This window comes from Rhinoderma darwinii, chromosome 10 (genome assembly GCF_050947455.1).
Source record: "Rhinoderma darwinii isolate aRhiDar2 chromosome 10, aRhiDar2.hap1, whole genome shotgun sequence".
NCBI lineage: Eukaryota > Metazoa > Chordata > Amphibia > Anura > Rhinodermatidae > Rhinoderma > Rhinoderma darwinii.
The window spans coordinates 95,614,731-95,627,090 of record NC_134696.1 but is presented as its reverse complement, the minus strand read 5'-3'; the positions used below and the strand labels follow the sequence as shown (position 1 = coordinate 95,627,090).

The 12,360-nt window shown below is 39.5% G+C and overlaps 1 protein-coding gene across 1 annotated transcript; it reads right to left on the bottom strand.

The window, feature by feature from the left end:
• Positions 1 to 2,803: 2,803 nt before the first annotated feature.
• On the bottom strand, positions 2,804 to 8,632 carry LOC142661996 (phospholipase A2 inhibitor and Ly6/PLAUR domain-containing protein-like). Its single transcript, XM_075839796.1, has 5 exons — positions 8,581 to 8,632; positions 7,592 to 7,711; positions 6,110 to 6,265; positions 3,998 to 4,144; positions 2,804 to 2,943 (listed from the first exon to the last, which is right to left on the bottom strand). The coding sequence occupies exons 1-5, from the start codon at positions 8,630 to 8,632 to the stop codon at positions 2,804 to 2,806; spliced, it is 615 nt and encodes a 204-aa protein (XP_075695911.1).
• Positions 8,633 to 12,360: the final 3,728 nt, after the last annotated feature.

Here is a 12,360-nt window from a genome sequence, read left to right as displayed (position 1 = left end):
TTGCTGGGGTTTCCTGTTGCTTGGAAAGCTGCCTCCCCGCTACGGCGGTACGGCCTAGTGGGTCTACAAACTCGCTACGTGACAGTAACATTGGTACGTGTTTTTTAATAATTAATTTTCTTGTCCTTCTTCCTGTTGATAAGGAATATTTAACAATAAGGAAAGTGTGGATATAACACGACTTGTGGTAAATGCTTCTCTTTCACAATCGACAAAGCATAACCATTTCGGGAATCACTCAGTGTGGCACATGTGACGTCAGTAACGCCGATCTTAACTACTAAAGGAAGTGCAAAATTATCCAGTATTTTTTTCAAAGTATCAATTATTTAACAAGACACAAGATTGGGGCTTCTTCTTCTTGCTCGAAAGAAAGTGAAATCCCCTATTGCTACCTGCCACACCCGGGTCTGCACCACTCTTACAATGCAGTTTCAAGGAAAAGCGGAACAGGATGAGAGGAGAGCATTGTGGGTTAATAATATTTAACTTTTATTCGATATTTTTAAAAAATGTCATAAAATTATTGATGTCATTTGGAGATCAGAGACGGAAACACCTGAAGAAAAGGCATGTCACTTCTCTATCTATTTTTTACCGCTCGCGGGGGAAGAACGCCTCCGCCTCCCATTGAAATCAATGAGAAGCGATTTTGGGAGTTGTTTGGCGCTGTTTTCGACGCAGTTTCCACGTCAAAGACAGCGCCAAAATACTCTGTGTGAACTACCCCTTACCCTCTTGTTGAGCAAGTGTCTAAAAGAGTTAATAAATGTGTCGCACGGCAAAGTTTTGACCTAATTTGAAACGGAATTAGAATCCAGCGTAACTTCCTGCCGCTTCCTAAGGCCGGTTCGGGGGAGCAATGATAAGAGAGCTACTTTACTTCTCTCCCTATAACTGGTATTAGATGAGTGATGGCATTGCTATTTAGTATTATATAACTAGCTCGGGTAGTGGGATAAATTTATGGGCTCAGAAAAGAAAGGGTCATGTCGGAGCAAATTTTGTCAGTTGCCCGGCTTCTTCCTGGGGCATGGGGCGATGAATTAACCCCACATTTTATTTGTCACAGGTGAGCGGCATATCTATTGGACAATAAAATACACCTTTCAGGTAGATACATTATTCAGTTCCTGGAGCTGTCTCCATATTAGTTATTGTTAAGAGTTGGTGTAAGAGGGAAATTATATATATATATATATATATATATATATGTGTGTGTGTGTGTGTGTGTGTGTGTGTGTGTGTGTGTGTGTGTGTAATACTTATATATAGAAAGACAATATTTTAAATTAAAGAAGACCTGCCACTAGGTTATTGACGTTGAATTGGTTTACTGACTTGAATAGAGCTGTCTCTCTGATTCCAGCGCTGTTTTTCTTTTTTTCCATGGACCCCCCTGTTCCACTGACATGGCCCACTGTTAGTTTGACTCCCTCTATGCTAATTTGTTGTAGTTAGCACACAGGGCGTGTACTATCCTCAAGCTGCCTCGTGCTGATTGGTCAGCATCAGAGGCAGGAAAGCTAGCACCACCCCATTGGCTAACTACACTACATTTGCATATAGGGAGCCAATACAACAGTGGGCCATATCTCTGAAATGAGGGGGGGGGGTGTCCAGGAAAGAAAGAAAAACAGTGCTGGGATCAGGGAGACAGCGATATTCAGGTCAATTAACCAGGTCGACTGGATTCATACGAATCTGAAATTCCGCAGATTTTCCTTAGAGCATCCTCAGCTTTTTTTGTCTGTATTTTGCTGCAGATTTCACCCCTACTACATTGAAAATGATAAAATCTGCAGTAAACATTGAGAAGAGAATAAGCATGCTGCGATTTTGTCCCGAAAATGTTTAGCAGCATGAGGATTAGATTTGTTCAAATCTCTTCTACATGGTTGGGATTATATTTATCTGAAGATTATCCGCATAGAAAATTACATCACTGCTGTCCCATGTGAATCCAGCCTAAGGCCCTGTAGATAGATAGATAGATAGATAGATAGATAGATAGATAGATAGATAGATAGATAGATAGATAGATAGATAGATAGATAGATAGATAGATAGATAGATAGATAGATAGATAGATAGATAGATAGATAGATATGAGATAGATAGATAGATAGATAGATAGATAGATAGATAGATAGATAGATAGATAGATAGATAGATAGATAGATAGATAGATAGATAGATAGATAGATAGATAGATATGAGATAGATAGATAGACAGATAGACAGATAGATAGATAGATAGATAGATAGATAGATAGATAGATAGATAGATAGATAGATAGATAGATAGATAGATAGATAGATAGATAGATAGATAGATAGATAGATAGATAGATAGATAGATAGATAGACAGAAAGACAGACAGACAGACTAGATATTCCACAGCTGCAAATGACTTCTGGACCATATTGTCTATACACATAATATACCCTCTATAGGCCTATGTACTGGTGCTTCGGCAATTAACAAGTCGATACTGCAGTTTATGTTACATTTAGGTTTGTGAGTATAATATCACGGTGGTACTGTACCTTTAAGCTATATCGGGTCAGTAGGTGAGCATGGGTTAAGGAATTTAGCATTAGCATTTTATTACAGAAAGAAAAGACATTATTATTCCACGCCGCCCAATTATGAATTCATCCTAGAGATTCTAATGCTGCTCAAAGTGTAATGTGAAATGATCAGAAAACTCCTCTGTCTACAGTAAGAAGTGATCTAGACTTTAATTGGAATAAGCTCGGCTTGTGTTGTTTTTGAAAGTAGACAATGTAGGAATTTCGATTAGTGAGTAATTGGAACTGCGCTGGTACACGACAGGCGCTTTGCATCCACAATTTTGGCCGCTGGTACAATTTTTGGTCCCAAAGAACAACCTCCGGAAGTGATGCATCCCATGAGAGAGAACTTAAAATCCGGAGAGCCTGTCATAAGAAAAAATAAAGTTTGTGAGAAGCTTGTAATAAAGTTAAAAGTCACCACTGCAGGGGAAATGTAGTATTACATGGTTGGCCGATCACAGCCGAAGGCTTCTGCACCTTTGTTTCAGCCTTCGGTGGGAGTCTCGGCATCAAATCTTCTGACATGTCTCTATGACATATCAAAAGTTTTTTGAAACAACAGTTACTCTTCAAGGAGTCAACTGCAGCTTCCATGGTGGTCTAAGGTGGTGGAGGGATTAATGCTAACGAGAGTCTAGAGAAGTGAAATACTTAATAACAGCAACCCTAGTAGTCTAGGGTGGTCTATGATAGTTAGGGGGTTAAGATACATTTTTCTGGGTACTAGGGTACTGAAGAGGGCTAATGTTAAAAATTCCTTGTGGTCTAGGACAGTGAATGGTTTAATGCCAGCATCCCTGGTGGTCTGGATTAGTGAATGGGGTTAATATCATAATCACTGGTGATCTAGGACAGAGAAGTAGTTAATATTAGAGTTCTGGAGGTCGAAGGTAGTGTAGAGGGAAATAACCGCATCCTGGTTGGTCATTGGTTGTAAACGGGCTCATTTTAACATCCCTGGTGGTCTAGGGTAATTAATGGGTTTATGGTAACATCCATGGTGGTCTGGGTTCAGTGAAGGAGTTAATTTCATCTGTGGTGGTCTAGGCAAGGACAATATTATATTATTATTATTATTATTATTATTACTACATGATATCACATTATAGAAAGTTGAGCATCAAGGACAATGTGACACAACCAAAATGTAAGGTCCCAGGACATCACACCCAAGTTGATGAGACCCAACATATCACAGAAAGGAACATCTAAGATGACAAACTTGCTTGGCCACCACTTTTTTGCCTAAGAAAGGAGATGTTTAGATGCCACCAACTAGACTTACCTTTATCGTACCTTGGACAAAGTATTTGGCCAATATTTAGTGAACCCACCATTCCGTTGAGGGAACACCATCTACAATGTGTATTAGGATCACAATCATACAATGGTTCTATTATATAGCTTAGTTTAGTACCTTGTCTGTGCAGTGTCGCTGCAAAGTCAATGCACTCTGTCTCATATCCTCTACATTGAATGTAGCCCTTGGACACACAGTCATAGGAATTATATGTGTAGCAAACCGGGCAGATTAAATTGTTTATCGTTGAATTATATGGAGACACTAAGAGTAAAAACAATAAATGGTAAGCAAAACATACCGTAATTTTCTTATTTTTATATAAAAAAAATCTTAATTCATACAGTAGTGCAATTATAATTGGGTAAAGATGGCAAATCAATAAATGAACTGCAAGACTTATGGGCTGCTTATTGGCATCAAGACCAGGGCTAGTCTTGGATGGTGCCCTGTGCAGAACCCTCTGCTGACTCCCCTTTACTCTTCTGGTGTTCTGTCATATCATGTACAAATTACCATAAGTACCATACAGTATAATATGATAGCCAAATAACACTTCTATACATTTTCCTAAATAACAATGCTATGGAGGACAGCCACCACCACCACCATACACTGCAAAAATAATATACTGTACAGTGCCTAAGCAAATACCACCATACAGCGCTTAAATAAAATCACCATACAGTGCTCAAATAACACCTCCATACGGTGCTCAGATAATACCACCATACAGTTCTTAAATAATACCAACATGCAGTGCCCAAATAATAATACCAACATACAGTGCTCAAATAATACCAACATGCAGTGCCCAAATAATACCACCCTACAGTGCTCAAATAATATCACCATACAGTGCTAACATAATACCAACATACAGTGCTCAAATAATACCACCATACCGTTCTCACATAATACCAACATACAGTGCTCAAATAATACCACCATACAGTGCTCACATAATACCACCATACAGTGCTCATATAATACCAGCATACAGTGCTCAAATAATACCAACATACAGTGCTCAAATATTACCAACATACAGTGCTAAAATAATACCAACATACAGTGCTCATATAATACCAACATACAGTGCTCAAATAATACCAACACATACAGTGTTCAAACAATACCAACATACAGTGCTCATATAATACCAACACATATAGTACTCAAACAATACCAACATACAGTGCTCAAATAATACCAACATACAGAGTTTAAATAATACCAACATACAGTGCTCAAATAATACCACCATAAAGCGCTCAAATAATACCAACATACAGTGCTCAAATAATACCACTATACAGTGCTCAAATAATACCTACAAACAGTGCCCAAATAATACCACCATACAGTGAGTGCTCATATAATACCACCATACAGTGCTCAAATATTACCAACATATAGTGCTCAAACAAAACTAACATACAGTGCTTAAAAATTACCACCAGAGAGAGCTCAAATTATACCACCGTACAGTACCCAACTTATACCATACAGTCACCAAATAAACTACATACATAAAGTCATCTAGTAGTCACAAATGCCCCTGATACCCCTTCTTCAGCAGTTTTGGCTGATGCGCTTTGTGAGACCACCCAGGTCTCACACCCCTAAGGCTGGACGTAATGAAAATAACCCGTGTGAATGGCGCCAGTGTTCAGCTGTTGTTGCCCGATACCAAAAACATAACTATTGGAGGATGGTGGGAAGGATTGCCACTGGGTACCATGAACTAGCCTTGGAGAGGGTATTTAGATGTAGGGCTAGGTAACCGAACCTGGTGAAAAAAGGCTATGGACTTTAAACTAGCACAGACAGGTCGACTGTCTCTAATCGGGGAGAGAAAACAGGAGCAAAATTGTTCTAGGAAGTGCTAGGAAACAAAGCACCACTTCATCTACTGTTGGCTCCGCTTGGCTTTTTCCAGAGGCCACATGGTGGTAAAGACTTTAATGGGCCTCAGGCAAAAGCCGAGTGAAACTTTAAGGAGACATGTGGCATAATTCTTTCCTAGTGATTGTTGGGGTCACAGTGATTAGACCCCGATCGATCGGATATTTATGGAGTATCTTGGCAATATGCCATCAATGTTTGTGACATGACAACACTTTTGAGGGGTTAGGGAACAATCTCCATAAAACCATGATATTACAGAATTGCTAATAACATGTTCGATCGTTCAAGCTAATTTGCATATTATAATACAGCACGTACCTTTCATCTTGCATGTATTGCAGTCATCCGTCGTACAGCACTTGGTTATGATACGTGCGTGCTTATTCCCATGGCCACTATTCATGACAAAATCCCGGTCACACAAATGGTCATCATCATTACACGCTCGTAAAAAAGATTTGTAAACCTTATCACCTACATCAATAGAAGATAAAAGAATCACATTAATGTGCCGTTTATGTTTTCCCCAGCCAAAAAATTTAATTTCTACACTCAATACACAAAAAAGTCAGGCACCGTCTGTTATTTCATGTTTCACACTGCTTCGAATCTTTGCATGTACCAAGCTGGCCCCACACCAGAGGTGACCACTCTGGATTTTCTTTCTCTCGTAGAGACCAGCTTGGTCACCTTCTATGTTACAGTGGTGCCATGTATTACTGGAGCACCATCATCATTTGCAACACCTGTAGATGGCCACCTGGCACCACCACTAGAGCAGTTTATCATAGGTAAATACTCAATTATTTTCTCACATTGGTAGCCCAGAACTGGTAGATAAGGGGACAACCAATCCAATGTATGCTTGCTTTTGTGTTTTGGATCATTGCCTTTGTGGATAACTAAATTACACTTCAACTTTAAGACATTCTCCTTTGAAACATTGTCCTAAGGCAAAAACACATCCTATACCTCCACGATGTCTGATAATGTTCTGACTGGATTTGCTTCATACCAGATATAATGGACCTATGTTGGCCAACAAGTCTAGTTCTTGACTAATATGTTTATAATCCATTCATCTTGGGGATCATCCAGATGTTTTTCTTTTTTGGAAACATACACATATATGAGAAGAGCATTGATATTACTCTTTGACAGCACTGGTTTCCTTTTTGCGTGTCTCCCATGAAATCATATTGAGGAGTCACAAACTTTAGAGAGACGTTCAGTTCTTTGGAGGTTCTCATGGAATATTTTGTAACGTCCTGGATGATTTGTCCCACTTTTTGTAATATTGCCAGGCTGGTCAATCTTAGGAGGAATGACCACTGTTCCTTTTCTTTTTAAATGCCATGGTTCCATGGAGTCTCACCTCCATTGAAATTGATTTGTAACTTTTTCCATTGTGATGTATTTCTAAAAAAAAAAAAAAATTCTCAAGTCTTCTGGAATGTCCTTTGATTGTGGCATTGAGTTTTTGTAGAAACTCTGTGGTGGCTACTCATCATAACTAAGGTCAATATATTGTAATGTCTACATTCAACAGAGATAACCTGACTGTTTTCAATCCATGAATCTAAAAATATATGTAAAAATTTTGTCAATTGCGTTGTCCCCATTTATCCTGGGAAAATTAGATGAACCATTATCAGAAACATGTGGTCTCAAAACACTATTCCAGTTGTATGCTTGTTTTACAGCAGTACAATCTTCCAATCAACGTATATTAACAGAAAATTTAGATTAAGACAATATCAAAAATTTCCACCGAATAACAACCAAAAACTACAAACTCACCAATTTTCGTTATTTCAAGGGTTTTTATGCAACCTGTTGCTCTTGATGCACATTTATAAGAAACCCCCCTACAAAAGCCTGCAGAGGTGTTGGTGCATTCAAGACATTTTAAAGAACTCCCTATGGAGAAAAACAAAAATATGACTCAAAAAAACAAAACAAAAACATGACACATAGACAGACCTGCTAATAAAGAACGAGGATATATGGAAACACAATAGCATTAACCCACAGGAACCAATTAGCTTCAAGCTCCCATTTTTCTAAGGACCTTTTTTAAATGGGAGCTGCAACCTGATTGGTCGTTATGGGCAATTGCTCCACGAGCACCAGTTTTGATAAATTCTCACCATTGTTCTTAAGGTAGAACAAGTATGGACACCAGTTCAATACCCAATAACATTAGGTGCTATTTGTTCCAGGATGTACATGGGGCTACCAGACACTCTTTGGGGTCTGTTCTCCAAAAATAATAAATTTACCATGTCACCCATCCCTCAAGATCTGAAGATAAACTCCACCAGGGGTGTCTGGAGGACTTTCGTCCTATTTTTTCTGTAGTGATTATAGGAATAACATTATTAAAAGCTGAAGAATCCCTCATCTGCATTTGAGATGTATTTGCCAGCTTCTAGGGTTTTTCTGCGTTCATCAGTATTGCAATTTCACACTACAGTAAATGGAGAACCGCCCGTAGCTAAGTTTTCGTTCACTCGGGGCAAAGATTCAGTTTACTGTGCTAGCCCTATATCTTAATACCCTGTACCAGCCAAAGGAACTTGTTGGCTCCCCCTCCCAACCCCCGACACCTAGCACTTGGGTCACATGCTCCGGTAGCCCCCCTCCAGTTGAAAGTTTGCTATTTTTCTATTTTATGGCCATTGAAAGCTCTTTATGCACTCCAAAAACCCAATTGAATCACAAATTCTCTTAGACATTCAAAAATATATTCTCAAATATAACAAAAATATATTTAAAATCAAGCTCACCTGTAGCAATAAAGGCAAAGAGAATGGTGAGGACAGGGACGAATTGTGTCATGTTGACAATCTTTAAGCTTCTCCTGTCTTATAATGTTAATCCCACAAGTTGTGGCTTTTATTTTGGGGAGGGAACTTGAACAGCAACCACATAAAATGCTTCAAATAAGGCTGAATATTAATCCTTACATTAATTACCTGGCATGGATTTTGCTGCCACTGCCAATGTTTAAGTGGGAAAAAAAGTCTGGTCTACTTTATTCACCGTCATATACTAAGTATAGCCAGGAGAACTTTTATGGGGGAACCTCAAAGTCAAGTTTTTTGTGGGGTCACACTGGTTTCTTGAATAAAATATCATAATGGGATGTTTGTTGAAGAGCAATACAGATCTCACAGTGGGTTCAATGTAGACAAAATATAGTAATTGGTTACATCGGGAAAGGGGGCAAATACTTTTTTATAGGACATTTCATAGCGTCACCCAATTCGACTATCTTTACCACAGCTAGGATTCTAATCTGGAAAAGTGGAATAGTTGGTTTTCCAGTGTATAACGTCTCCCACTGGTTGTGTACGACATAGGTTATCCACTGTAACAATTACTCAGCTGTTGTGTCCTATTTTTTGTTTGGCCCCCTCCCTCTACCTTCTGTGGAGCAGTTCTGCCTGACCACCAGGCCTACTTGTGGTGGACTTTATTTTACAAAGTCCTACTCTAGCATTATGTTACTGGTGTCTTCAAGGTACTTGAGTTCAGAGTCACACTAGAGTTGCTTAGGCCCACCAGAAGAAATTAGTCTGAGGGCCCATTTTCCACTTACATAGAACGTATCCATGTCCACTTTTAATTGCATTCTAAACATCTCATCAATAAGATCTAACAGGTTATTTGTGAATCAACCCAAAAAAGAGAAAAAACCCCAGTGGGAAGTTATAGACTCCAAAGTCAACTCCAAATGAGGTTGTCTTCTGCTGGTCCTTTGGGGCATATTAGTGTATCAGAGTGTGGACCTACTGGAGGATTCTCTGATACTCACAATTACCAACCTTGGCCTATTTCTTGACCTTATTGTCGATCTCTGCCTTCCCTAACCTGTTCAAGGTATCTGCCTGTGAATGAACTCAACCCTAATCTGCACTTGTCTACTACCTGTGAAGCATTCCACCTGCCTCAATCAATTTTCAGCTTTGACCGACTATGCTTTCACCTGACTGCTCTCTACTGGAGAGCCTTCTGGAACGTCACACCTGAGGAAACCATTCCTCCTTGCATGGGCGTAACAATGGTTGCAGCAGCCATAGAAACCGGCTATGGGGCCAAGAGACAAAAGGGGGTGCTCTGATGCAGTAACACTGTTTCTTTTTGAAAGGGGAAAAAGGTAGATGGAGGCTTTTTGCTATCGAACAATTGTAAGTTGGTTGGTTTATAAGGAGATCTGCTACATAGTAATATTACTTATTGGTTGTCAACCAAGTTGTAGAGGTCCATTCTTTGCTGTGGGGCCCTATGAATTCTAGTTATACCCCTGCCTCTTTTTAAGGGTTAAGGGTAAAGAATGTATGATCCCTTAGACTCCACCTGAGCAAAATCCCATAGGAAACCCAATAGGTTCGTAAAACCCCCGATTTTTCAGTTGGGTATAGTTGTATTGTTTATGATGACCCATACAACATCAAACCCATATTTGAGTGTAATTGGTAGAAGAGGTTGGCACAAATATGCTACCTACATGATTTGCTCACACGAACGATCAAAAAATCTATCAACAACTCAAGCCTGTGAAGATTACGATGGATAGACTTGGCTTGACTGAGCTGAGATTTATCATCGTACATGACCTTTAGTTTGACCAAAAGCTGGACATATGGTACAAGCTTATTTTAAAGGGAAATACAAAAAAGGGGAAACGACCCGTGCCTGATAGTCTAGTCGTTTATGCAATTAGCCAGATAAAGAGTCAGTACTTAGTACTTACACAATTCCATATGGGGAAAAAAGCCCGCCTGGTCTCCTGGACCTCGCTGGTTCACCTTCTCCTCTGGGTGTGGGGGTGATTACAAAAAAGAACATCCAAGTTTCTACAATCCCATATAGGAAAAACAGCTTGTCTGGTTCTCCTAGACAGCGAGGTCCAGGAGAACCAGACAAGCTGTTTTTCCCATATGGGATTGTGTAAGTACTAACTCTTTATCTTGCCTTAACTACTACACTATCAGGCGCGGGTCTTTCCCCCTTTTTGTATTTCTCTATATACCAAGACAAGTTCCGACCAGACCGGATGGTCAAGACCTGCTGCCCACCCAGGAATTCTAATACTGCATATAAAAACTCGATGGTTGCTATGGGTTATGGCACATAAAAGAATAAAACATGTCTTCTGTGTTACTTGGCAGTGTTAATCTCTATATTTAGCACTTGACATTTTCACAAAGTATTAAAAAACTCTAATGAGTCCACCATGTTGCAAATGCCATATTTACATTTAATTAAACTTAATGAAATATGAGTGCCAGCAGCAGAGGGACGCCATGGAGATATCGTCCTTCAAACATCATTGAGATTATGACAAGCATTTCTGGCTGACATACTATATATCATACATGGCCAAACTTTTTTTCAAAAATGTTCTTCTTGTAAAGCTTTGTATGCCTCAATATCTAGGGTTTCCTCAATGTTGAGTTATAATTTATCTACCTTAATATTTAGGGTTTCCTCAATGTTGAGTTATAATTTATCTAATGTAAGCCTACAACTTGGAAATGTTTCCAGGACACTTCATGATAAGCATTTTTTTTTTTTTTTTTTTTTACGTTGCGATGTGTTCTGGGATACATTTTTATGTCTACAATGCATTCGGAAAGTCTTCAGACACTTTCACTTTCTTCACATTTTGTTATGTTGAGGTTTTGTGCTAAAATAAAAAAAATTCAAGTTTTGACCCTTCATTCTGCACTCAATACCCCATAATGACAAAGTGAAAACAGAATGTTAGTTCTTTGCTAATTTATTGAAAAGGGAAAACGAAAATATTGAATTGACATAAGTATTCAGACCCTTTACTCAGTACTTCGCTGAAGCACCTTTGGCAGTGATAACAGCCTCCAGTCTTCTTGGGTATGATGCCACAAGGTTCGCACACCTGGATTTGGGTATTTTCTGATATTCTTCTCTGCAGATCCTCTCAAGCTCTGTCAGGTTGGATTGGGACCGACGGTGGACAGACATTTTCAGGTCTCTCCAGAGATGTTCGATTAGGTTCAAGTCAGGACTCTGGCTGGGCCACTCAAAGACATTCACAGAGTTGTCCCTATGTCACTCCTGCATTGTCCCGACTGTGTGCTTAGGGTCATTGTCTTGATGGAAGGTGAACCTTCGCTCCCAGTCTGAGGTCCAGAGAATTCTGGATCAGGTTTTCATTAAGAACATCTTCATTCATCTTTCCCTCAAACCTAACCAGTCTCCCTGTTCCCAGCCGCTGAAAAACACCCCCACAGCATAAGGCTACCACCACCATGCTTAACCAAAGGGATGGTATTGGGCAGGTGATGAGCAGTGCCTGGTTTCCCCCAAACAGAACACTTAGAATTGAGGCCACAAAGTTTAATCTTGGTTTCATCTGACCAGATAATCTTGTTCCTCACAGTCTGAGAGTCCTTTAGGTTCTGTTTTTTCACACTCCAGACAGGCTTTTATGTGTCTTTTACTGAGGAGAGGCTTCGTTCCGGCCACTTTGCCATAAAGCCCAGATTGGTGGAGTGCTGCAGTGATAGTTGACCTTCTGGAAG